General features: G+C 48.5%; 1 protein-coding gene across 8 annotated transcripts in view; it reads right to left on the bottom strand.

Annotated features, from left to right (window-relative positions):
- Positions 1-27,083, bottom strand: part of PHF11 (PHD finger protein 11) — a 500,916-nt gene that overhangs the window by 22,263 nt on the left and 451,570 nt on the right. For 4 of the 8 annotated variants that reach the window (XM_078657356.1, XM_078657352.1, XM_078657350.1 and 1 more), the window contains 2 exons: positions 22,717-22,797; positions 14,214-14,296 (listed from right to left, as the gene is read on the bottom strand). In XM_078657356.1, coding sequence (XP_078513482.1) covers positions 14,229-14,296; positions 22,717-22,797 — 149 coding nt within the window. In that variant the 3' untranslated portion in view covers positions 14,214-14,228. Of the gene's footprint in view, positions 1-14,213; positions 14,297-22,030; positions 22,798-27,083 lie in introns of those variants that run through there. The other 4 variants (XM_078657358.1, XM_078657357.1, XM_078657354.1 and 1 more) reach the window with 2 other exon arrangements.

Genomic DNA, 27,083 nt, shown 5'->3' with positions numbered 1-27,083 from the left:
CGGGGTGCGCGTTCGTTCTCTGGGCCTGGAAGGAGGTCGATCCCAATCCACCTGATGTTGTAACCGAGCTGCTGTATCTTTGTCGGGGGCCCAGTGATGTAATGGCCTCTACCACCTAGGTGACAACCTGATGGAAGGCGACTTCTGCCTGTCTCTCCTCTCAGGGGAACGTGCTGGAGGAGATGGGTTCACCTCTTCATGCAGTGATCTTGCAGGTGAATGTTCTGACACTGCACTGTCGGAAGAATAGATTACCACATCCGGGGACTTAGATGTTGATCCGCGGTGAGAGATATGAGAGCCTGAGGGAAATTACGATAGGCTCACTGGAGGAGAGGCCTCTCCTGAAGGGCATCTAGAGCGAGATCTGGAGCAACTCTGTGATGCCTGTTGCCTTGACGGAGACTGCCCTGAAGAAAATCTCTTCTTTTTAGAAGGTGGGCTCGAGCGTACAGGAAAACGTCCCCTTGACTTAGAACGCCTCTCCGAAGCCAATGCCGCTTCCTTTCTCGACATCGACTTTGGAGACCTCTGCTTCGACGTTGGCCGGTGACGGAGTTCGCAAACTCGACGTCGTTCTTACAGGGGTCTTCTGCGTCGACGTTGTGGTGTGGCCGAAAGCATGCCTCGACGCTGAAGGTGATGGCTTGTGCCTCGATGCCGAAGACTGATGAACCATCCTTGGTGGAGACCTGTGACTCGACGTTGAATGCCGTTGAGATGCCGACGGAGCAATCTGCCTCGACGTCGAACGCCGGTGAGGAGTCGTCGACGAAGTGTGCCTCGACGTCGATTCCCGGTGCGTCGACGCAGCGCTGTGCCTCGACGACGATCGCTGGTGCGACGACGGAGCACTGTGCCTCAACGTCGATCACGGGTGTGATGACTGAGCACTGTGCCTCGACGCCAATCGCTGTAGCGACGAAGGAGTCATCTGCCTCGATGTTGTATGCCCACCTGGCGCCGACGGAGACCTGCCTCTCGACGTTGAACGCCGCCTGGTTGACGTCAACGGAGGTACCTGGATTCTCGACGAAGTCTTCACTGTCGAGGAATGATGAGCTGTCTTCAAAGAGGTTTTCGTCGTCGCAGGCAGCTTCGATGCCGATCCCGACTGCTGCCTTTTAGGAGACCTACCTCTTTCAGAGAGGCCATAAATTCGGATTCTCTCTCTGTCTTTGAGGGTTCTCCTAGATAAGTTCTCACAGTGTTGACAGCTGTCTGCAGAATGTGTCTCAGGGAGACAAAGGATACACACAGGGTGTGTGTCAGTCCTGGCCTTCTTTTTGCCACAGGAGGGGCAAGAATCGAAAAGTGAAGGCATTTTGACAAAAATAAACCTTTTTTAAAAAACAAAAAAGGCAGCACCAGCACTTTAAAGTCAAAAGAGGTCGAGTGAAAGTGAAAAAGTTTAAGAATATCAAGATATTTTTGACAGAAAGTCAAAACAAGGTAGGAGCTGTAAAACCAGGGTCCTGACTGAAGGAGCCGGAAAGAACAACTGACCTAACTGCCACCCGTGAGGCATGATGGGTAGCCAGGCATCATGGCTGCCTTAAAGGCACGGTACCAGTTTTTGTTGAAAATGCTTTCATTTTCTATGCTGTTGCTTTACAATGCAGCCTGTGGGCTAACAATGTCTAGTTTATTTGCAATTTTCATGATATATGAGTGTTTTGCTCGGGGGCGTGGCTTAGCAAAATGGCTGGCTAGACGTGTCTGTGTTTAGCTCCTGCCCAATGCCTCCATAATCCTGAAATATCCTGGCACCCTGAACTTTTTCGGTACAGCCCCTGGGGTGTGAAGCCCCCTGCACCTCGGCGACGCTGCAACGGTGCTGAACTCCTCCCTCCTGCCGCTGCTTCGATCGGCGGCCTGCGCCGGACCCGCCAGAGTCTTCGGCCTGAAAATGGCGGCCGCAGTGCTACGCAGCGGCTATGGGGAACCGGAGCTCTCGTTGGAGCCCTGAGGGTCATCGACGTCCCTGTGTGCGGGAGAGACACGGAGTGCGGGCCCCCGGCGGGGGAGGACAGGTGTCCGGCGGCGTTGGACGGGACCGGCGGGCGAATCGCCGCGGTCCCTCGGCGCCCGCACCTAATTGAGGCCGCTGCGGGGGGGGGGGCTGCTCACGGCCTAGCTGCGGCTGCTGCTGGAAGCTGGGAGGGCCCACGATACGGACAACCCTGCGGAGATCGGGCTGCCGGGGGGTCGTTCCCCCCCGCCCCCTGAGGGACGGTTGGGTCCCGTTGGCACCTGGAAGGTGAGTTTATCCTGGACTGCTGGTCCCTGAAGCGGGTGTGTGGAAAGCTCAGGCCCCTCGCGACTGGTGGGGCACGCTTCGCCAGCGCTGCGGCTCCTGTGGCTTGGAGGAGAAGCGTAACCCGGCGGGTTGGAATACCCGCATTGTGCGGTGCCCCCCCTGCCCTCCTCCTTGTGGTGAGGGCCCCTAGAGGTCCCCGATACGGTGGCAGGGTGGACCGGAGAGCTGAGGATCCACGCAGTGAGCGTGCCTTTGGAGCCTGGCCGTGGGCCCCCGAGGTGTGGAGTGCGGCGCTGGGGCAGATGGTATACCCCTGAGGAGCGTCATCATTCCAGGGGGCTGCAGCCATGTATTGATGCGACGTCCGCCGGCGAGGCCTAAAGATGCGGTACGAGCTGGTCTAGACGGCGTGGACTCTACCTTGTGGCGGACGCCGACAGAATCTGCGCTGCGGCCTCCGGGGCCGGGCCAGGACTTAGGAGGTAGTCATACCTGGGGTTGCTCTTACTGATCGCGACCCCCACCCTGCGTGCTGCCCTCTGTGACGCCCTTGGATGGTCACGCCATAATGGGGAAGGACCGGCTGACCAGGGGAGCCCAGGCCCCACGGCGGCGGAACGCCCCATAATGGATCGTGAGATGGGGTCCCATCAAAATACCGCAGCCCGTGACAAAGCTGACATTTTAGTGGCTATTTGTGACTCCAGGTTGGCGTTGGAGACCAAAATGGACGGGATGGCCATGGACATTAACCATCTCCGCCTCGACCTCAGAAAGGTGGCAGATAGGGTTACCACCACGGAGGGGGACATGAGCGTCTTGCAAACTGAGGTCCGTCAGCTGAAGGAGACGGTTGTGGCTCTGCAGGACCTTACGGCCCGACTGGAGGATCGAGGGGAGGATGCGGAGGGGCGGTCCCGGAGGAACAACCTCCGCATCATGGGATTTCCGAAGCGGACGGAGGGGCCGGGGGCGGACTTATTCCTTGAGGACTGGATTTGCAAGGTTTTCCCGACTCTACACTTATCCAAACTGTTCGCAGTGGAAAGAGCACGCAGGTCTCTGGGACCGCCGCCGAAGTCGGGCTCCCCACCCAGAGCCATCATAGCCCGGTTCTTTAATTTTAGGGACCGCGACTTGATCCTTCAGCACATTCGCAAAACAGGTCTGACCGAATTTGAGAACCATGATATCCATATATTCCCGGACTACACGAGGAAGGTCCAGGATCTTTGCAATAACTTTCTACCTGTTAAGAGGCGGCTGCAAAGTCAAAACATGAAATATAGCTTGCTCTTCCCAGCCAGGCTTCGAGTACAGCACAGCGACAAAACGCATTTTATCGACCGTCCGTGGATGCAGACGACTGGATGAACGCGCTGGGCCTGGCGGGACGCGACCACGCTCAGGACTGGCAGAAGCAGAGACGTCTGAATGGACGACGGCAGAGTCAGAGACGCGGAGGGGATGGTCCACCCCTGGGAGGACATGCCCATGCAGACAGCGGGCGAATCACGGTGGGCCCAGACGGTACTCTCCGGACGGAACTGGAGGCGATCCCCACTCAGAATCAGTTCTCCCCACTGTGTCTGGTGCAAGAAACCCAATCAGATTCGGAGGGTGCCCCTAGCCCGGCTGCTGACCCTGCAGGTATTACTTGACTGATGGACCGGGTGGCTGGAGTGAACTGCTTGAGATCTTGGGCAAAGTGAGTACCATTCTTCCCCGACCCGGGGGGAGCTGAACTGGCCTAACTGACTTGTGGAGGGGCTGTTCTCCGTGACACGGGGGCGGAGAAGGGGGACTGGAAACCTGGGGGTTTTTCTTTTCTTTCTTTATAAGTGGCTACAAGAGTTGACAAGTATCGAACTGTCGGACCGGCTGTAGCGTTCTGAGGCGGCCGGCTAGACCATTGGTTGGGCAGGGCTGCGCGGTACCAGTCAGTTGGCTGAATATCAAAGTGAGGGGAGGGAGACTTCTCTGAACTACTACACATACCATTGTTGTGTTCTTCCTTTTGTTCTTTTCCTCATTGCGTACAAGTTGAGGGGGTGGTTTAACGGGCGGGGGGTGCTTTGGGGCAGGGTTCAGAGTCTTCTGACCAGGTTCCGATCAGGAGATGCAGTACTACCGCCTGTGGGTGGGGGGAGTTGGGGATCTCAGTTTTGGTTATGGGGGGGAATACTGCCGGGCCGAATAGTCACCTTGCTAGGGGACGTATAGGTTATTCATCTTTTCTTTGGAGGGTCACGTGGTACAGTGCTGGGGGGTCATATGAATGTGAGCTAAGGGCTGCGATTTCATGGACTTCTGGCAGGTGATACATACAAATTAGTAACATGGAACGTTAGGGGACTCAATAATATGATTAAACGAATCAAGGTGGCCACCTACCTCCGGCGCTATGGGGTCAGCATTGCATTCCTACAGGAGACGCACCTCTGGGGGGGAGGGGGGTGGGGACTGTCTTAAGTATGTCCAGCGTAGGTGGCGGGGACAATTTTGTGCCACATCTTACTCTGGTTTCGCCAGGGATGCATTGATATGGGTGGCACGGGGAGTCCCTTTTAAGGCCTTGCACACTACACTGGACCCAGAGGGCATGTTTGCGATAGTAGTGGGGTTGCTAGATGGTTGCAGTGTCTGCCTAATGAATGTTTATGCCCCAAACAGTGACGATGGGGAGTTTCTGGGTCGGGTGCTGGGACGGTTAGATCTGGACCCGGACACAGAGCTCCTTGTCGCAGGGGACTTTAACTGTGCTCTCGATGGAGAGCTTGATAGATTCCCCCCTAAATTAGATGCCAAACCTAAGATGAGGGAGGCGATGAACCAGATGCTTCAAAGTTATGGCCTGCTAGATGTATGGAGACACCGTAACCCAGCCAAACGGGTGTATTCGTGCTACACGCCTGCTGACAATACCCATAGTAGATTGGACTACTTCTTCCTCCAGGGAACGGCAATGCTTCATGTCACAGAGGTTCAATATCTGGCTCGCTACTTGTCGGACCACACCTCGCTCACGTATTCGAGAGGCAGGATCCCACTCTGGAGACTCAATACAGAGGCCTTGTGTGATCCTACCTTTAAAGAAGCTATTTTGCAGGGGCTCGAGACGTATTTGGAGGTGAATTGGGGCTCCGCTAGCACCAGGGCGAATGAGTGGGATGTTATGAAAGTGGTTCTTCGGGGGATTTGTTTGTCTACGGAGGTGGGGGTAAAAAGGGTGCTAGAGCGGGACCTCTGCAAATACGAGGACCGCCTGGCAGTGCTGGAAAAAGACTTTCCCACGGACAAAGAACGACTGCCGGAGTGGAAGGCCGCACGCCAGCAGCTGGGGGCCACGTGGGCCTCGCTCGGCAAATTTAATAGAACGGCCAGTAGACGGCGGTGGTATTCGTAGGGCGATAAGGCTGGGAGGCTGCTGGTGTGTCTAATTCAGGTGGAAACCCAACCACACCCGATTCTGGAACTAAAGAATGAGATAGGCCAGTTGGTGTATACCGAGTGGGCGATAAATGGGGTCTTTCAGTCCCATCTATGTAAAATTTACCTAGAGTCCCGGTCTTCGGCGGATCGTGAGGGCATAGAAGCATTCCTTGAGGGGGTGCAGCTCCCCTGTGTAGACGCGGACAGTCAGGAGGAAATAGGAGGGCCCCTTCGGGAAGAGGAAATACGAGCCGCAATAGCCCATCTGCAGACGGCGAAGTCCCCAGGGATGGATGGCTTAGCCGCTGACCTATACAAGGAGTTTAAGGGGATTTTGGTTCCGAAACTCTTGGAATTTACAACATAGGCCTACGACCGCGGCTCGCTCCCAGATTCCATGCGGGCAGCAACGATAGTCCTGATCCCCAAGGACCCGCTTCTGCCCGGATCGTATAGGCCCAGATCTATGCTGAACGTGGACCTGAAAATTATCAGCCAGGTGCTGGCCAGTAGGCTCCTCCCCTACCTTAGGCGACTGGTCCACGAGGACCAATCAGGTTTTATTCTGGGCAGGAATAAGTTACGGAATATTAGTCGTCTGGCCCATGTCATGCGGGCCTTGGGGGGATATGCCCAACAGAACACACTAGTATTCCTTTATCGAATAAGCGTTCGACTCCATCCGATGGACGTACCTCTGGAGGGTGCTTTTGAAAATGGGATTGGGGGGAGGGGTTTGTAAAGTGGATGCAACTGCTTTACACCCGACCAGTGGCCAGTATCCGCACGGGGCGTTATGTATATGATGAAATACCCATAACGAGGGGGACGCGCAGGGGTGCCCGCTCTCGCCCTTACTATTTGCCCAGGCGATAGAGCCGCTGGCATGTTATCTCCGCAAGGTTCTGGTGGGTCAGGGCATTCGAGTGGGGGAGGTGGAGCACGTGGTGTCCCTGTATGCGGACGACGCGCTGATGTATTTAAAGCAGCCTACGCGGTCTTTGCCGACCTTAATGGCCACTTTGTCGCAGTTTGCGGCGGCTTCCAGTTTTGTGGTGAATACCGCAAAAAATCACAGCTCTACGCGATCGGGGAAGAGTCCGATTGGGAGGGGTCCAACGCCCGGCGATAGGACTCCCCTGGGTGGAAGATACACTTCGTTATCTCGGGATCTGGATTGGACGGGACCAGTCTTCCTTCTTCCAACACAATATGGGTAGGATAATCCAGGGTCTGAAGGGGAGTATCGCCTTTTTAGAATACCCTTAAGCTCTCCGTGATAGGGAAGATCGCCCTAATCAAAATGATGGTCCTCCCGCGCTGTCTGTATACAATGCAAGGGTCCTTCTATGAGCTGCCGCACCAGGTTTTCCGAGACCTGGATTCCTTACAAGTTCTCCTATTATGGAACGGAACGGGAAGCGGTGTAGGGTGAGTCTAGAGGTCCTAAAGCGTAGATGGGGCGCTGGGGGTTTGGAAGTCCCGCACCTGGAACTTTATTATTTTGCAATACAATTACAACATGCGATCGCATGGCTGGATACGGACCCCTCCTGGGAGAGGTCCCTGATGGCCGGTACATATGGGAACCGACAGTTCGGAGCGCTGCTCTGGCAGCAGGGAGGGCGACGAGACTTGGGCCCTCCGCTAGCGCGGTTGGTGGCCTCGATATGGGACTGAGTAGTACGGTGCTTGATCCGCAACAGACCGTTTGCCCCCGACATGGATCTTTGGTTACTGCCACCCTTTGGCCAAATTGAACAGGTCATGTCCATGGACAAGTGGAAGGAGGGGGGCTGCCTGATGTTGGCTGACCTCTACCCAGACAGTAGATTTATTACCTACCAGGAGGCAGTGCCCTCCTTTGAGTTGGGTCCGGGACAATTCCTTCACTACGCTAAACTAGCGGCGACAGCGTCGTTTCCAGAGGCTCCAAAGCACACCCGCACTCGTTACTATGTCGGCGATGGCGGGGGGCCGTAAGTTTATGACTCACTTATACAGGGCACTGCGGGAGGACAAAAAGTTGCGGCCTTTGGCGGTGGAGGACAAATGGCAGCAGGATGTCTGCAGGAGATTACCTCCAGAGAGTGGGAAAAATACATGAAAGTGTGAGGAAGGTGTCAATGAGCAACCGCTTTAAGCAAATCCAGTATATCATACACATGACGTACCTCTCGCCCAAACGGCTTCAAGCCATTGATAGCGACAGAGACTCTCAGAGACTCTCACTGCCCAAGATATCGTAGTGCACAGACCATGTGTCCAAGTATACATGGTCTGGGCATGTCCCGTGCTCCAGTCGTACTGGGGTTTAGTTTTGGAGGTTCTGGCAAGGGTGATGGGGTGACTAGTGGACATGGACGCGCGTGCTTGCCTCCTGTGCTTGCTCCCCCGGGATCCCAAATGAAAAGTAAGCAGACAATTCCTAATGTTAGGCCTGGTCACAGTCCGGCGTCGTATTGCAATCCACTGGTTGTCCCCACAGGACCCGACGTTGTTGAAATGGAGGGCAGACCTCCGGGAATGGGCATTGGCTGAGGAAGGACACATGCGCAACACTAGGAGGGATGGCAAACTACCTGAGGTCCTGTTGGCTTGGAGGGTGATGCTCCAAGAATTGGTGGGACGGGACACTCAATCAACACAGGACAGCTCGGAGTCGGAGCTCATAGAGCGGAGAGAGGCTCCGGATGAAGGGACACAGGGCGACTCACCATAGGGGATACGAGACCCGGACCTTCACACCTTCTATCCTTTGTTTTTAACGGACCCGGCAGCAGGGGGGGTGAGGGGGTGGATGTGGGGGGACGGGGTTGGGGGGGAGTTTCCACATAGTTGTATAAGGTTTCAGATCACATGGAGGCGAACAACAAGACTTTGAACAGTAACGGCGTCTGTGGTGGAGGGAAGACTTCTTCAATGACAACTGAGCAGCACAAGATGTCAGTCCATGACAAAACGTGCGAAGAAGGCGGACTGATAAGTCTATATGCGGCGAGGGGTTGCCTGCTTCTTGTACTGCGGTAATACTGACTGTGATGTATTGGTATAAGTTTTGTCAACCTACTGCAATTGATGTAGACAGCATGCACTGGAGATTATAAATGTTGTTGCTTCTGAGGCGATATGTTTAACCTGAAAAACCAATAAAAACATTTACAAAAAAAAAAAATTGTGTTTTGCTCATTAAAACACAGAGTTCAAGTGCTATTTGACCTAAAGTGTGTTTTTATATACTTGCAAATACATTCTTTTTATGGATAATTACATTGTTTAGCCTCAGTCTTGGGGGCTGCATTGGTGTGAGAAAAAATGGTATATGTACATACATATATGTGGAGCTAGATATATATGATTTCCATATAAAATGGGTATATTATTTCCGGGGTCCCTGCACTTGGGCAGGAATATTCAGTGCTTATGACTATTGATGAGGATCCCCTGGAAGACAACCTCACTAGATGAAGGGAGGGATAATAACAATTGTAGCTAAAAGTGTACATTGTGGCTTTTAGATACGGTGATTCCTATACAATCCACGGTTTGATATTGTGATGTATATTTCATGTTTGAAAACATTAACAAAGATATATGGGATAAAGTATCCTCTTATGATTCTCAAATGGTGATGGAATGCACACCGTATTTTCTATTTCTTTACTTGTCGATTTACTTATCAACTGCTCAGTGGTGAAGTTATAGAGTGCTGGCTCGATTTATGCTCTGTCCTGGTCGCACAGCGTAGAATTACCATACCAAGTTGTTGAGTCCCAAACTCATGCCACTACTGCTAATCAAATATCAGATTTTAATAATTCAACATCCATGCACCGAAATTTGTTTGTCTCATTTAATCCGTTTTGATCCAAAATTACTTTGATTCTTTTTCGTAAACAATGTGAATCCATACTATAGATGCTGAAGAAATGCCAATCCAGGCCTTATCTGTAGGCCATTAGTATTTACATTGAACCCTTGGAAATTGTACATACATAAACCCAATGCATTTCGGGTTTTGTAGCCCTGCCTCAGGGGTCTGAAAAGTGAACAAAGCCCATCAGTCATCATACTTCGAGACGAATAAAAAAGATATAAGAAATATATAAAAAAATATTTTTTTTCAACGAGTACCACGTGTGACTCTACCCTAAAATATGAAATAGATCAAAATTATATAAACAATATTCTATGCTCTTAATATGTCCTTCTCTCATTCTGTGACTCCAGCGTGAAAAATGAATTACAAATGGGATTACCTTTCCTAACAAAAATATATGTGCTCCCTGTGTACACTCATGCTCTCGTTAAATCTGTGGCTACCCCTTTTATTAGAACAATTAACTCACTCTGATATCCATGTGCAATTAGAATCTAAGGTGTAAACCGCTACATTCGGTAAAGTGACTTATAGTTGCGTGTTCACCCACTTGTTGTGCCCGTAGTAAACTGATTTTCAAGTACCATTTATCTGACCCCTCAAGTGAAAGCAATTTAAATCATAAACCTCCCACATGATTACTGTGACCGGTACCTCCTTATAAACAGAGAAAAAATTGAAACTTTCTACAACCATAATACACAAATTAGTTCAACACGTACTTTTTGTTTGAAAAGTAAATAGTAAAATAAAAACATAATGATCGTAAGCAAAATGTCCTTTGTTTTCTCCTATTTTGAATCTGATGTGCTTGAGATGACAGAACGATTCCCAAGTAACCTCCTTATCCTTCACTTTCCTTTTTCACTTTAGGGGCAAACCATTGGGAAGGACAGTCAATTTATGATTCTCAAATTGTGATGTAATTCACACCATATTTTCTATTTCTTTACTTGTCGATTTACTTATTATCAGTGGCGAAGTTATACCCTGCTGGCGCGATTTGTGCATGATCCTGGTCACAAAGCGTAGAATTACTATACCGAGTTGGTGAGCCATCACCCTCTCAAAATCGAGCCGCTACTGCTAATCAAATGTCAAGTTTTGAATCTGCGGGAGTCACAGGAGAGAAGGACATATTAAAAGCATAGAATATTTTTTATACATTTTTATATACATCATATTTTAGTGTAAAGGCACACGTGGAACTCGTTGAAAATTTTAGTTTTTCACATTTCTTATATCTTTTTCATTCAAAGTATGATAACTGATGGGCTGCGTTCACATTTCAGTCCTCTGACAAAGGGCTACAAATGCTGAAATGCATTGGGTTTACGTGTGTACAATTTCCAAGGATTCAATGTGAATACTAATGGGCTACAGATAAGGCCTGTATTGGCATTTCTTCAGCATCTAAAGTATGGATTCACATTGTTTACGAAAAATCATTGAAGTCATTTTGGATAAAATTTTGATTAAAATGGATGAAATGAGACACAAATTTCTGTCTATGGATGTTGAATTATTTAAATTTGACATTGATTAGCAGTAGCGGCTCGAGATTGGGAGGGTGACACCTCACCAACTCGGTATGATAAAGTATCCTTCTCCAAACAGTATAAGGATTTTGCAATTGGAACCCCTGGCTACAATTCTAAGGGCCCGGGGAGCTGAATGGGGGATTCCACTAGTAGATGGCCTACACACAGTGTCATTGTACGCGGACGACCTATTGCTGTATGTCAGAGACATAACTGACATCCCTGCCTCCCTAACTGACGTCTTTCGGACCTTCGAAGAGATGTCAGGATTGCGGGTCAACTGGTCCAAATCGGGGGCTTTTTCCTTTAGCCCGGACACGCCCGAGTGCGATGTGCGCCTGGGCGGGGGCAGGCTGCAGTGGCATCCCACTATGTTCCGCTACCTGGGGATACGAATATACCGGACTCCAACAGATATCCTGGAGGGGAACCTCCTGAGGGCCATTGCCTCAGTTTGAGCGCAGATCAAATTCTGGAACACCCTGCCCCTCAACGTACCGAGCCGTGTAGCTCTCACTAAAATGATAGTACTGCCTAGGCTGTTGTACTATTTTGCCAACATACCCACGTACGTACCGAATAGAATATTTCGTGATCTGGAGATTATGCTGCGTAACCTCATCTGGAATGCGGGCAGGCCCCGCATGGCGCTGACGAAACTTTACATGCCCACGGACTCGGGCGGCCAGGCGGTTCCTAACATGGAACTGTATTACCTCTCAGCACAGATGCAATGGGTGACGGGATGGCTCAGCGGCAAACATCTCGAAGACACTGCCTCAGATACTGCTGCCTGGACACACACGCAAATCTGCAGGCTGTTTCACCCGATGACCCGCACCCCCTGTCCCACACAGTTACACCTAGCTGTGGCGCGCAGATGTTTCCTGCGGTGTCTGCGACTCACACGGGCAACGACGCCATATGCTCCGGCACTACCCATTCTGGGCACTCCGGGACCAACGGACGCGCTGACTACGGCCCGCCTGGCTAGCTGGACGCAGGCAGGAGTCGACACACTAGGAGACCTGTATACTGACGGTACACTACTCACCTTTGCGGAACTGGCTGACAATACGGAAATCCCAGCTGGCCAGTTCTTGCTACACGCAACTCTCTTACGCACGCTTACGACTTCTTGGGGCGACATGACTGAAGAACTGCCGATGCACAGCTTCATACAATATCTCCATGTTATGGGTAATGGCTCACATGTCATCCATTGGCTGGCGCAGGCTCTACAGACACACACACAACCATCCACGTTGCCGCTACGGGAAAAGTGGGCGACAGATAGGGGACAGGCCTGGACTGATAGAGAATGGGCCATGATCTTAGCCGGACCGACATATATCCCACGCAACCCCCGCTTCAAAGTTATCCAATTCTACATCTTGCATCGTGCTTACCTCACACCCGACAAGATAAATAGATACTGTGCAACCACTGACGCCGCTTGCTCACTCTGCTCTCTGATTGATGCAGACTTACTGCACATGCTGTGGCACTGCCCTGACATACACACGTACTGGGAAGAGGTCACTACACTACTTGCACGCAGCACTGGTGAGCAATTACCCCACACATGGGAGACGTGCATCCTGGGGCTGTACAAGCGCACGAAATCTACTAAAGTACGGACGCGCTTCTGGGAAATGGGGCTTATAACGGCCAAACGCTTGATTACCAAGCACTGGAAAGCTACAACCCCCCCCCCACGCTCGGCACTGGCGCGCTTCCTTTACCAATTGGGCACGAGCGGAGAGCACAGTGCTCCTACGGGAGGAAACGGCGGGGCTTCGCAAGTTCCCTATCACCCAACTATGGGACGATCTCCTCAAAGCTTTCCAGCGCACCTGCCAGGACCAAGGGATCACATGAGACTACAGGCTCCATAGTCCTTACAATACACAACACCCCTGGGAACGGAAGCGGCTCTGCTGCCCCCCTCTCCCCCGCCCCCTCACCACTTTAGACCTCACATCCTACACTAATAGATGCAGATATACACTGCTCTCGGCCCTGCACCAGACGCCCACGCAGCGCTACACGCCCACAGCTGCCCCAGCCCCAATCTGCCTGCGCCGACTGCTGACGCTGCCGGGGAGCTGCCTCCCCCCCTCTTCCTCCCCCCATAGGAGGACGACCACCACGCCAACTACTGGTGCGACCACCCCGAGCTGCGCTGCTCTGCCCCCTGACTATACCACACGGGCAGCGCCTGCCAGCCCCGGCTTGAGTGCAACAACCAACCCCCCCCCACCGCCTCGACACGCGCTTCACGCTGCTGGATGACCTGCTGCGCCCCGCCCCGCAACTGCTGCCACAAGTGAGACCCCGAGATGATCTCTCCCTTTCTCCCCCCTCCCCTCTCCCTCTACCCTAGGTTTTCCCTGCCATTGTATAGGCTTTGGGAACAGTTTGTTCGCTGGTCAAGTTCCCCGACCAGACCTACCTCTTCACTACATTGTGGACACTAGATACGCTATGTTCCTCACAGGAAGCGGTATTTTATCGACCTCATGCACTCCTCATTTGCAGAGCCACGATGACGCTCGCGCGCTGAGCGAGACGCGGACTTGCACTCACCCTCGCCCGTGTTAGTTACTGGCACGCGGCGCGGAGTATTAACCACCAACGCGCCATCCGCAACCACCCTTTACCAACATAGGGAAGACACGCAGGCAACACAATGCTGGCCATCTGAACCTTGAACCGGAACGGCTGCAGGCTGACCCTGCCACGCACACTCGCCTACTACTGTGCCTCAGTGAGCTATACCAGTACACGCCTTACCTATTCACAGACAGCATTATGGATACGGAACTGGTGAAACACCTATTGCTAATCCCCCCCCCCCCTACCACCGGCTAATTACAACTGCCTATTCAGATACTTGTGGGGACTTAGGGAGATAGATAACGTGGCACTAATGCTGGGTGAACACTGTATGGCTACTCATGACAAAATAAGACAAAATCACAAGAGCTGCCGTTTATGCAATTAGTTAACAGATGACTGTGTTTGCCTTTGCAAGAGATTCGCCGCCGGACCCCCGGGTTGCCGGCTAAATGGCTGTGTCACACAATTGAAGGTTTACCTGCTTGTTTACTGTTCAGCTAGCCCCAGTGAGCCGATGAAACTGCTTTATATGTTGTACATCTTCTACATAATAAAGGTCTTCTAAAAACCAAAAAAAAATAAGGATTTTGCAAGTCTGAGATGACTTGCAATCCTTATCATATACTGCAGAGGTTCCTTATAATATATGATCACACCATCACCTTTCCCACAAACCACTTACATCCTTGGTCTGTAACTCTGGCATATGGAAGAGAGATCATGTTTGCAAACATGAAGAATAAAAATAGAATCTCAAGTGCAAAATTAAACGCTTCAAAAAAGCTGTTACCTAAGTAGTGGAAAAAATGAACATGTTACCATATGCTCCACAGTGTGCCTTGTTACATTTGCATTATATTTACCTGTTTTGGAAAGCAGAGAGGATGAAGATTTGATATATCTCTTGGTGTCATTTATAGGAAAGTATACTTTCACAAATTCTTTGGTAAAAAGTTTTTATTTTTTTATTTTACATATTCTCTCACTTAAAAAAGAAAATCAACCGGACCGTACAAACCCAACTGTCACCACAACCAGGTTATAAAAATATAACTATATTAGACATGATGGGGTATATTAAAAACATATTTATATTTGAATGTAGCTATGTGCAAAAGTAAAATAAATCACTAGTATTGTGGGTGTACACCTGTATCCCCTAAAGAGTAATACCTAAACCTGTAGCCTGTAAAGAAAAAAGTCTAAATGCAAACAGAGTGAACTGGATAATAAGGCATATATACATTGAACATTATCATAGCAAGCAAGCCCAGACTCAGTAAAAAGTTTCATTCCCACCTTTGCCTATATCAGTGCTAATGTAGAAATGGGGGAAAAAAAATGTTAGCCCCTATTTTTAGTACGCTATCATCAAATTCATTATGAAGGCCTACATGTTTGCGCTCACTAATGATATTTTGTTTCATTGAATTAAATATTTGCATTTTGTGAATAGTTGTGCAGTTTAGGATTCAGTCTATGTTCAAGTCCACAGTTATTTATTTATTTTAAACTTCATTTTTCTGGTTTTTACACAGAGATACAACAATAATGATACAGTGCAGATAGTGTAGACAGCGATGATGGAGCGTCACCGTGGTAGAGCAGGCAAAACACATGCGCATACAACAATATCAATGGGGAATGTGATGCAGGCAGCAATAAAAATATACAAAATACAGCAACACACTATAGCACAATAACTAAACAAAAATTGAAAATGAAGCACCAAGACTACAGTGCAAGGGGTAATACCAGACAACGGGAGAAATCAGGTTAACATAAAAAAAACCCGTGCAGAGGCTTTCATACATATATAGAAAGACTTTCACTCCACCCCCTCTGGGGCAAAGCTAGCCACAACCTGCGTGTCTTGTGATGTCTTGTACCTGATTATGTAATCTTTGTAGGGGCCCCAAATGTTCACCGGCTGGGATGAACTGGGGAGCAAGTTACAGAACTCCTCACACTGAACATTACAAAATGCCAAGCTTCTCAGCCAGGATTTAAGAGTGGGAATACGCCTCCCAGGGCAGCCAATTTTCGAACCTTCCAAGGGAAATTAACAACATAACCCAGAAGTGCAATCTCCGGAGTGGGCAGAAGTTGAATGGACAGTATGTCCCCTAACATAGAGTGAACGCTCGTCCAGTATTGATGAATTCTAGGACATATCCAGGTAAGGTGGGCAAAGTCGGCAAAGGGTGATAAACATTTCTGACAGTGGTGTGGCCTGGAATTGTCTATTCTATGGGAGTGGGCGGGAGTGAAGTACATCCTTCGGAGAAACTTAAAATGGAGTAGTTTTGTCTGCTGTTCAGGGAAATCTCCCCGGTGGCCCTGCAACACTGCTTCCATTGGTCGTTGGAGATAGGTTTGCCCAGATCGACCTCCCAGGCCGCCCGCACCCTGGAATCGTCAACTGGCCGGATTGCGCTACATTGCCTATATAGTTTGGAAATTAAATGGGCCCCAGCCGGGCTCTGTATCAGAAGCGACAGGGGAGAGACAGGCTCAGGGGCAGAGGAAAAAGACGGGAACGTAGCACGAAGAGCGGACCGCACCCGGGACAGGACAAAGGAATCCATAAAGGTACGCTCGCTGAAGCGGACCTCCTCCGACATCGAAAAAGCATGCCCGTCGGGAAATAAATCCCCGAACGTACGGACTTGAAATTTCTCCAAGGTGCGTTGAACTAGGGCCTCCCCAGTGATCGGGAGCAAGGAAGAATTGGGCAGAGGTAGGTCAGGCGAGTACAATAAATCAAACCCCAACAATCGACGTAGTCTGTCCCAGGCACAGCACGTGGTGGAGACCGTTTGGACATCTCGTGGGTCCCGAGGGCAGCCCGAGGGCAGAAGGGTCAGGAGCTGGCACGGGAGAACCAGATCAGCCTCTGGTTTTAGATATGGAATGCGAGCGTCCGGGTGGAACCAGGCATAGGCGTAGCAACACTGTGCCACCAAGTAGTAGAGATGAAAGTCCGGCACTTCAAACCCACCTCTGTCATATGGCAGAGTAAGAACTTTCCAACTGACTCGGGGAGTCTTGTCCCTCCATATTAACCGCAGCAACAGGGAGCGCAACTGTAAAAAGAATGTCTTGGTGAGAGGGATGGGAAGGTTGTTAAAAAGGTACAGGAACCGGGGCAGAATGACCATCTTAACAATGGCAACCCTGCCAGCCATGGACAGCGGGAGACGTAACCATTCCGTGACCTGTGATTCTAACGAGCTAATAGTTCTGCCATAGTTAAGCCTAATCATCGTGGCAGTGTCAAGGTGAATGTAAACTCCGAGATATTTGACCGCATCGGTGCACCATTCAAGCGGAAACTCACATGGCCAGGCTGTGGTGCCAGCAGTAAGAGGGAAAATAACGGATTTATGCCAATTAATACTAAGCCCAGAGAACCTTCCGAACCGCACAATCTCTAAAATCAGGGGCTCAAGGTTCATATGAGGCATACTGACATAGAGAACGGTGTCATCCGCGTACAAGGAGATCAGAAGAGGGCCTGTTCCGAAACTGCAAGCTGCTGTGCAAATGTTTCTCATGGAATTGGCGAACTAAAGGGTCCATGGCAAGAATGAAAAGGAGCGGAGATAAAGGGCATCCCTGTCTCGTCATGCGAGACAGGGGGAAAGGATCGGAAAGAGTACCATTGAGGCGCAGCCTGGCAGTTGGTTTAGTGTATAACAGCGTCACCGTGGCGACAAAGCATTCAGGCATGCCCATGCGGCGCATGACCGACAGGAAGAAGGGCCAGTAAGTCCACAGTTATTAACAATTAATCCAATAATCAATTTAGGCTGCACTTCAGAGTTGTTGGGCATAGGTGGGGTTCACGGAGACGTAAGACAAGAATCATATTCAAACCAGTTCACATTGTTTCCAATTTCACGCTTGTTCCTTTTTAACAACTCCAGATAGACAAGTTGTACGCTATAAAAATACATGATGAAATTATATTTCTTTAAAAATCAAAAGCACTGAGATATAGCAAATTGGTGTAATTTTACTAAACATAGAGTTAATGCCTGCATCTGGCGAATCTGTTCTATGAACAGGTCCTAAAATAACAAAAGTAATTGTTTGGCTAAAGTACTAAACAATATTCACCTACAAATGTGTAAATCAATTTAGTCAGTGATTTAGTTTAGCATTGTTGCTGTCCAAACAGTCGCCGTTTCTAGACCCCAAAAAAATTAATTGCCCTTTACTTGCAGTAGATTAAAAACAATTGCAATGGTTGGTAATTTGTACATGAGACGTATTCAATAAATCGCTTTAAAAAATGCAGTTTGGACCCAAATAACATAACTATGTTTATCTCAAGCTTAGCCTACAGTTCGTCTGCTTATCAAATGATTAGCAGTTATGCTTACCATGATGTCAACTACAAAATGCTTCTTTTTAAATGGCTCTCCTCACCCAAAATGTAGAAAAAATCTAATGGAGGATGGGAATATGTGTATATCTAATGACAGACACTTGCGCTGAGTATAAATGTGCAATAATTGCATATGACTGGACTCTGTCTGGAGTGCGATTGTGGACAAACAAAAAAAGAACAGTGAGCTTGAATAATTACCAGTGGCTGAGATTAATTAGGCATGTGACTCACTGCACTTTAGTTTTTTTAAGTTTGGAAATATGAAGATAGCGAGTCATGCTGCAAATTGGGTTTGTGATAAAAGTCTATTTCATTTATATGTACAATATCAAGGCCATCATTCTGAGTTTCTCAGATTTGGCCAGTAACAGAATTTACTACCTGAATTAGTTGTCCAAGATGGGTTGTAATTTCTGCATGCCGTATCACCATACCCTCTGGCTTTTCCAACGACATATTTGTAAGCAACACTGATTTATTTTCAATAATCCCCCATTCTAGAGGGGAAAACTCTTAATGGTTTGGCAAATTTCACATAATGCAATTAGTGTTTTACCAGAGGTGTTTGGAATTGTGTAAGAGGTGCAATTTAACATAAAGGGATATGAAAAAGGAAACCAGAAACCCTATCCCTGTGTAATGCACAGAAGGGAAGTTACACTCCCTGTAAGAGGGCCAGCCCTTAGCGTGTGCTTCCTGGGCCCAGGCCACCGCCCCTCCTCCCCCATCCCAGGCACGCAACGCCCATTGGGCTCAAAGGGCTTCGTCACCCCCCCCCCCTGCTGTGTGAGGCAGCCCAGGCTGAGACAGCTTGCCGGGCACAAACACAGCAGCACCCGAGTACTTCACAGGTCTTTAAAAGACCATTTGCATGTTAATGAGGTTCTGTCGTTTGTTTCACCCCTTCTTAGAGCCCCTGCATCTCCACACTTCCTACTGCTGGACGAATTAGCCCCCACCCGGAATTTTTTCTTAGCCCCCCTGAAATTTGGCTCTTGTTGCGCCCTCTGCCCCACCCCATAGGGGTGTAGAAGCTGACTGCAGAAGGCCCACTCCAGCCAGGGGCCCAGAGATACTTCAAGAGGAGGAGTGCCAAGTGTGGCTTCGCCCAGGAGTCTACCAAAGGCCAGCTGTGCATAACAGGGACCTTTATCACCCTGAATCCAGGCCTCAGCAGCGGGTGAGTGTCAGGCGGCCTCTGGTCCGGCCTCGGTTGGTGCCAGGACGTACAATCAAAGGGTCCATCGATCTGGTACCGCGGTGCCTGCCCCCAGGTGCCTCACACGCGGCTACTGACGTCAGATCGCTGGGTCAATACTACTGCATTACACAGAACAAGGAAACCATGTGGAGGCCAAATATGCAATAACCTCTCTTGAACAGCGTCAAATGAGGTAAAACCACGAGCAGCATCCATCTGGCAGGAACTGCTTGGGATAAATTTACGTAAATTAAACAGTGATCATTGTCAGGCAGTATTTTTGAGCGGCGTTTATACCTATTTATTGTCGTCAGCCAAAGAGACACAAGCCCCCTCCCAACACCACAGCATGCACCTCAAACAGCCGCCTGCCCATCCTGGAGAGGCGCTCCCACCAGGGAATGTCCGCCCCTACTCTGGGACAAGCAGGAGGCACAACACGGGCTAAACAGGGACACAGCTGCAGACTTCATAGGTTCATGAAAAGGCGCCAAGAAGCGCACAGGGCCACCTGCACGCTCGCCGATCATAAAATCGATGCTTTCTATTACAAATATTACTTAATCGTGCCACGCTCCCTTCCGCCAATACAGAAAAGGGGGGCCAGGTGGGATTAAGAGCTATAAACTGCATCCAGAGAGCACCAGAGCAGACAGGGACAGAGAGACCCTCCTAAGGCGTCCAAAGCCCTCATCATTAACCCAGGCCAGATGCTCTTCCCATCAGGCAGACACCGCACCTGGCTCCTTATAAACATTAGCACTGGTTGCTATCATACAGCTTAATATCACACAAGCGCCTCGGAGCCGATGCAAGCTGGATGGAGGAGCCACTGGTGTCTCACCCTGCTGCCACACACAATTAACCCTACTCAAGTATGTGACAGGCCCCAAGGTTCAGTCACCCCCGGGCCCCGATCACCCCATCACTGGGGGAAAGTGGAGGTGCTCCACTGGGAGTGGGGCCCCACCACGGTGAAGGATGCAAACTCGCGCTTTCCTCCTTGGTCTGCGGTGCAGCCAACGCGGGCACAAAGGCACTGCATGTTCAATCACTGACAAAGCTGGGGGTAGAGTAGCCATCTTGCATGAACCCCCCCTTCCCAAACTGCCCAGCCCAAAGCACCCCATGGCCGCTGGCACAGTGTTCGCGGCTGGGGCTCCTGGTACTGTCAGCCAGGCCCGCCCGGCAGTGACACGCACTGCCTCCTCTGAGAGCCATCAGGGTAGATGTCGCCCTCTGTGGCATGAATGATGGACAGCTGTACCTCCCACTGCAGCCTGGCGCATGGTGTGGGCGCCAAGAGGAGGAGGCTGAACGTGAGGCGTTCGTTCCCCCACTGTACCTGATTAAGAAGACCCCCTGGGTGGCCTGCCTGGTACCTCCACCCCGAGGAAGTCTTGCAATAGAGGGGCTGCTGGAGGTGCGTGGTGCGAAGAGGAGGGTGGGAAGGGAGGCGGGGAGGGAAGAAGGAAGGCGCGAGTCTGGAATGTAAAGATAAACAAGGAGGCACTGCTCGCTCCGGCAGGAAAAACGCTGTGGGATGCGAGGAATGCAGCTGACACCCTGCTCGCTCCCGACAGCAAAAGGCTGTGGGAGTGACCAGTAAACAAAGAGGCGGGACATGCGCCCGCCTTCATTATTGAAAGCCAATCGCAAAGGCCAATCCAATATGTGGGAGGAGTCAGACCCACAAGAAGAAGTTAAGAGTGATTACAAGAAGCCTCCCCATAGAGCAGCGAATGCGCGCTGCGCTATGCTCGACACCTAAAATTTACCCACCTAAATGCTATGTTTACCAAATTATCATAGCCTTTGTATTGTGAATTTTAATGAAGATAGGTTTCCCAACTTTGCTGTTTTAATATTAGTACAAGGGTAGTCGTCCTACCCCAGGAAGTGCTGCAAGAGTAATAAAGAACACATTATGTTTAGTAATTTGCTTTCTCTAGTGTCAGTATATTCTCCAAATGCACATGCATTAGATTACCATAAAGAATGCATATAAATCAAGATCATCCCTATTCAACTATTTAGTTTCGCTACTGTTTCAGAGTGGAGTGGGTGGGCGGTACATTTGCAAAATTGCTGCTGTTGGAATATGTCCCGTTCTTCCATCCCTGCTCAGAGGCTTTTGTCATCTGGTTTGTTTGACCACCACACTGCCTTTACCACCAAATCCGAGAACCCGCGGGCTATAATGTAATGCAGAGATAAGGACGGACGTGCACATTGTGCAATTCTGCTTTTGCCTTTTTTTTTTTTTTTAGATGTGGCCGCTTCATGGAAGCATGTCAGTTATTCCTTCTGAATTACATCCTACTAGGATGAACTCTCTTATCAAAATGATTTTGAATCACCCTAATTCCTAATACATAGGTGTGTCCTCTTACCAAACCTGCGGAGTTCAAATTTTGGTCAGACAGTTTGTTATAGCCTGATCTACTCTTCTTGAGTCAAAGAAGTGCTTGTAGGTTTCTTAAAAGCCAGAAATGCTCCTTTCTCAGTGTCTCCCTGTGTGATCAAATGTTTCCTACGTTAAAAGATCCTGGCTGCTCTTTTTTTCTCCCAGCTTCTAGATTTCCTATAAATTCCTCTACAATCATCTTACTCCTTTGAGCACAATAAAAAGCTTTTCTCCTACTTAGGGTCTTGGGTGTATACACATTAGAAGGAAATACAGTAGGCAATATATGTATTTTTCATTACCTTCCAAAATTTATTTTTGGAAACAATTTAGATGAAATTTAAAATGGGCCTTTCTAGTCAGGCACTTGTGGAATAGGAGAAGAAACCAAATGTGACTGAACTGAAAACCTAGCAAATGTTCAAATAATTCTATGGGGCACCTTCAACAAATACATTTGAGGACCTGAAGCAGTTGGCAGTATGTAGGGATCTTCCAGCAACAGTGTAGAACTGATCTGAACAGCTGCCAAGAGAATATGGTGTCTCTCAAAGCTGTTGGGGCCCCCACCTGGCCGCTGATCCCTTATTAGGACGGAGAGCTAAAAAGTGACAAGAGATTTGTGTTTTCAGAGCTCCTGGCTCGGAAGTTATGCTTAAGCATGCAGCCCTGGAGAGTAACTCATACTGGTGATATCTGAGCTTCTTCCATATATTTTTAGCTGTGGATATACCTTCCAACTAACATCTTACAGCCCCTTGTGTGAAATGCAAACATTTATGAGGAATAAAAGTGACCTGCATATCAGGTGACTTCATTACCACATAAAAATGAGTCTCCAAATAAAACACAAGAATCGTTTCGATAGATTTCTTCCTGAAAGGTTGATTTCAGCGATGGGTACATTCATTCATTTGGTTGTTACTCAGAAGATGTTTGTTCCATGCTTCCAGCAGAGTATTCAAAACTTCACTTGCCCAGTATCTCATCCAACATTTGCTCTTTTTGGAGCAGGTTTGCCTTTTCTCTTTCTAGGGCTTCTTTCTTGTCCTTTATTTCTGTTTAAAACAAAAATATTGGGTAGTAAACTGCACATTGCATTACTGTAACAGCCTCTCCCTGACACCAACTCTTATGAAAAGTTACAGTTGAAGTAGTTAAAGAAACTCCACTGTCATTAATACATTTAGTAAGGTAAAATACATTTCGTTAGAATAATTCTTTATGATTCCACAAACATTTCATTCCCGCCATTAATGTTAGGATTTTAATTTTTTTAATCATACCCAACAGCAATACAATAAATACTTTACATGGCTTTATCTATCTTGAAGGATCGAATTCATTAGAAAATTAGATATTTTCATGATATTTCTGCATCTATTTTCATCTTACCTAAATATCAACGTGAATATTTAGAAGCATGCTTACTTGTTCTGTACGGTAGGTAGCACCGAGCAGTGCAAAAGGCAAGCAGCCTCTGAACTTTCAGATGAAGCCTGTCCACATTATCATCACACAGAGATGGATAGGAGACTATAGCTACTAACCATGCTGTGAGGTACAGTGTGGCTGAATATATACGTATGAAATGCATATTAAAGTGAACATGTGCACAGTAACTGGCACCCCACACATAATACTCCTGTAAAAGGCAGGAGCAACTGTACTTTCAGCATTGGAAATCAAAGGGAAAACAACTATATTTCATAGCTGAGCTTGACACACCTTTGCCATACAAATGTACACATTTTCCAAACTTGCTCAAGCACATTGTCAGGATTAAGTCTATTGAACGACGAGGGCCATCGAAATCTATAATTTGCATTGATTGTCCATGAAAAGTGCTCACAATTTTCGGCTATCATGCTCCTTTGACTGTTTAACCATAATACAATTAATATCTCATCCAATGTCAAAATACAGAATTCGACTTTGCTATGCTGGAATCCTCTTTTCTCTGCTTTCAGCATAGATTATCTAGGCAGACTTTTTTTTACAGCATAGTTCTCAACAGTGGTATTTGTCTCATTTATATTCATCCTTTTTTTTTTAGTTTTTTGGGGAATATTATTTTTTCTGTCAAAATAAGGAGCATATCCAAGACAATATCTGATGTACATCCTTTTCAATTACAGTAGAACTATTTTTTATGATCTGGCTTGACAGCACAGCTGTCACCAGACAATTATGTGAGAAACACTAGAGAGGGATTTTGACTTTGCCCACTTGCCAGGAGTACATACTTTGATTGGGCAGAAGTTAAGAGCGTCCACAAAAAAAGGTGCTCGCCTTCCACACAGCTGTGATCATTTTGTTGATTTATCCAGCTGTCTGAGCTTGAACTTTTAGGGGAACACACATGACATTGTAAAGCTAATAAAGTGTCTTGGGTAACTAGAAAATGTTTGGCGTTTTTCTTTGGTAGCAGCACAGATGGGCAGTCATTAACCTACATGGATGTTCAGGGCGGGCTTGAAAGTTCAACTGTCACTTGACCTTTTAATCTTAACCAGTATTATTCTACAATTCTTTGCTTCCTAACAAATATATATCCATTCCCATGTTGTTTACTTGTTATGCTTTAATTTACCATACATGCAGACCTATTGGAACTGCCAATGCTTCTTTACTGTGGAAATCAGTTTTGTGTGTTCCCATCAGATGAGTTAGAACTTGTACTTTTTCTTTCAATACATAGTTGTATATTATCATTCACCTGCAATTTCAATTTCTCTTACACTCAAATGGGCGACGTTCAATGTTGTAGTTCGTTGATATGAAGTCCCTGCTCCTCTTGTTGTGCCAATGGACGGGTAGATGAAAAAGTGTTATGTTATTTTAATTTGTATCGGGCACAGATACTCGTAAGTGTCCCAGCGCGGAGCAGAAAGGGGCAACCATCAGAGTGTTAGGCAAAGAGATAGGTTTTCAAGTTCTTCTTGAAGATCAGAGGGACCTGGATATTCCTAAGTGTGAGAGGGAGAGCGTTCCAGGCACCAGCAGTTTTTCGCGCTAAAGAGCTGCCTCCAAGCCTCTGACATTGGAAGCGGGGTACCAGAGCGAGGCGCTGGGACAGTGAGCGCAGATAACCCGCTTGGGTGTAGAAAGCTTAGTGTTTCTGCAAGTAGATGGGACCAAGCCCATGGAGAGCGCGATGGGCCATGACCAAGGATTTTAATGTAACCCATTCAACCACCGGGAGCCAGTGCAGAGAGCGCAGGTGAGCTCTCATGCTAGTCCTAGACGGAATTCCCAGGAGGGGGCTGGCTGCCGCATTCTGGACCACCTGGAGTTTTTTCAACCGATGGCCCGGAATACCCACATACAGGACATTAGCGTAGTCCAGTCAAGACAGAATAAGGGCGCAAATGACGGACTCCTTCACCTTCCTAGGCAGGAGAGGGAGGAATTTTCTCAAAGATTTCAAAAGACCAAAGCACGTCCTGCAAGTTTCTTAATCTGTGTGGCGAAGGAGAAATTTTCCTCAAACCACACCCCCAGGTTCTTAGCTGGCTTCCCTGTAGAAGTGAGGCTGGGGACCTCGGGGGGGGGGGGTGGGGGGGGGGGGTGGGGGGGGGGGGGTCTGGGGGAAACTTTCCATAGAGGAGAATTTCGGATTTATCTTCATTGCACTTGAGTTGTGCAGCGGCTAGCCCATGAAAAATAGAGGACAGACAGTGTTGCGCAGAGGAGACCGAGTCCACATTCTTATCCCAAGTGAAGAGGAGTTGGGTGTCATCAGCGTAGGCCATGACCTTAGCCCCAAGTTCCTCTGTTAGGTACACCAGAGGTGTAACATAGATGTTAAAAAGTAGGGGGCTAAGGGAGGACTCCTGCAGAACTCCTGTAGTCACTACCTGGGAAGAAGAAAAGGACGGTGGAAGCCATATTTGTTGAACCCGTCCTTCCTAGAAGGATCTGAGCCATCCCCACACCGCACCCGACACCCCAATCTCTGTTAACTGCGATAGGAGGAGGGAGGAGGGAGTGGGGGATAGTGTCGAACGCCGCCGTCTGGTCAAGCAAAATTAACGCTGCTTTCCCGCCAGCGTCCAGGCCTTCCTAATTGACTCTGAAACCTCCACCAGGGCAGGCTCGGTGCTGTGGGAGGCTCTAAACCCTGACTGAGCTGGAAGCAGCAAGCCCTCTCTCTCTACAAACTCCGTGAGTTGTCTGTTCACCACCTTCTCGCATACCTTGGCCAAGCTAGGTAGCAGGGAAATGGGCCGGTAATTCGTTAGGATAAGTGGGTCGAGGGACGGCTTTTTTAACAGAGGCAACATCTTGGCCTGTTTCCAGGCCTCTGGTACGCAGGCAGCCAAAAGAGACACTTTGATGATACCATTAACCTCGTTATTAATGGTCTCGGCAACAGCTGCCAACATTCTAGCCGGGCAGGGATCCGCGGGGGAGCCCGGCTTCAGGCCTGTGAGAATTTTAATGCCACTGTTCGGATCTTGGCCAACTCTAGGAGGCTGTAGGGAAGCTGGTAGTTGTCAGGGATTGCATTAGGCTTCAATAGAAACAGTGCAATGAAGTCATGACTGTAATCCCCTATAAGGCACATTCAGCTTTGATTGCGGTCACATGGATATATGCTATTGATACTGCCCTTGTCCGAAAAGGAGATTTCAAGAATTACTATCTTGTTTGTTGTACACCCCCCATCTAAATATGATCTCCAAAAAATTCATGACTTACTCTTGACATAGGATGTGGAGTGGATGTGGAGTATACATTTTTTCATAAACTTGAGAGTCAGAATGGTAACTAGCCAGTAATTAGACTGCAGAGGACGTTTTTATAAGGAATTTAGTCTTCCCTTTTTTGCTTCCTTAGGCAGAAAAACAGTTTCAAATAAGACTGAACAGTCTATGATATGTGAGGGAGAAAAATGATGAGGATCCTTAAATAGCCATATAGACACTGGGACAAAGGACAAAACTGTGAGTTTACAGGGCCCATCAACTCAGCCAGTTCACATGCTTTTATAGGTTTAAATGTGAAAAATAATATCCTAGAGCAGAAATTCATAAACTGTGTGCTGCAGCACCCTGGTGCACTGTCAAAACTAGCCAAGGGTGTCGCAATTTTCTAGTAGGTACAAAAGTTGCAATCTTAACTTACTACTGTGAAGATATGTTATGTTATTTAGCACTTATATAGCGTGCAACATTTACAAGTGTGACATCATGACACTTTAACTGTCCAGTACAATTACTAACAGCTCTGTATGACTGATAGGAGAGGTATCTTTGTTTGTAAGGGACCCATGTGGGAAGAGCTATGTAAGACAAGTTGGGCGAGGTGCATGACTCAATCATCTTTGTAGATACGAGAT

This window comes from Lissotriton helveticus, chromosome 8 (assembly GCF_964261635.1).
Source record: "Lissotriton helveticus chromosome 8, aLisHel1.1, whole genome shotgun sequence".
NCBI lineage: Eukaryota > Metazoa > Chordata > Amphibia > Caudata > Salamandridae > Lissotriton > Lissotriton helveticus.
This window is presented reverse-complemented; position numbering and strand designations above follow the sequence as displayed.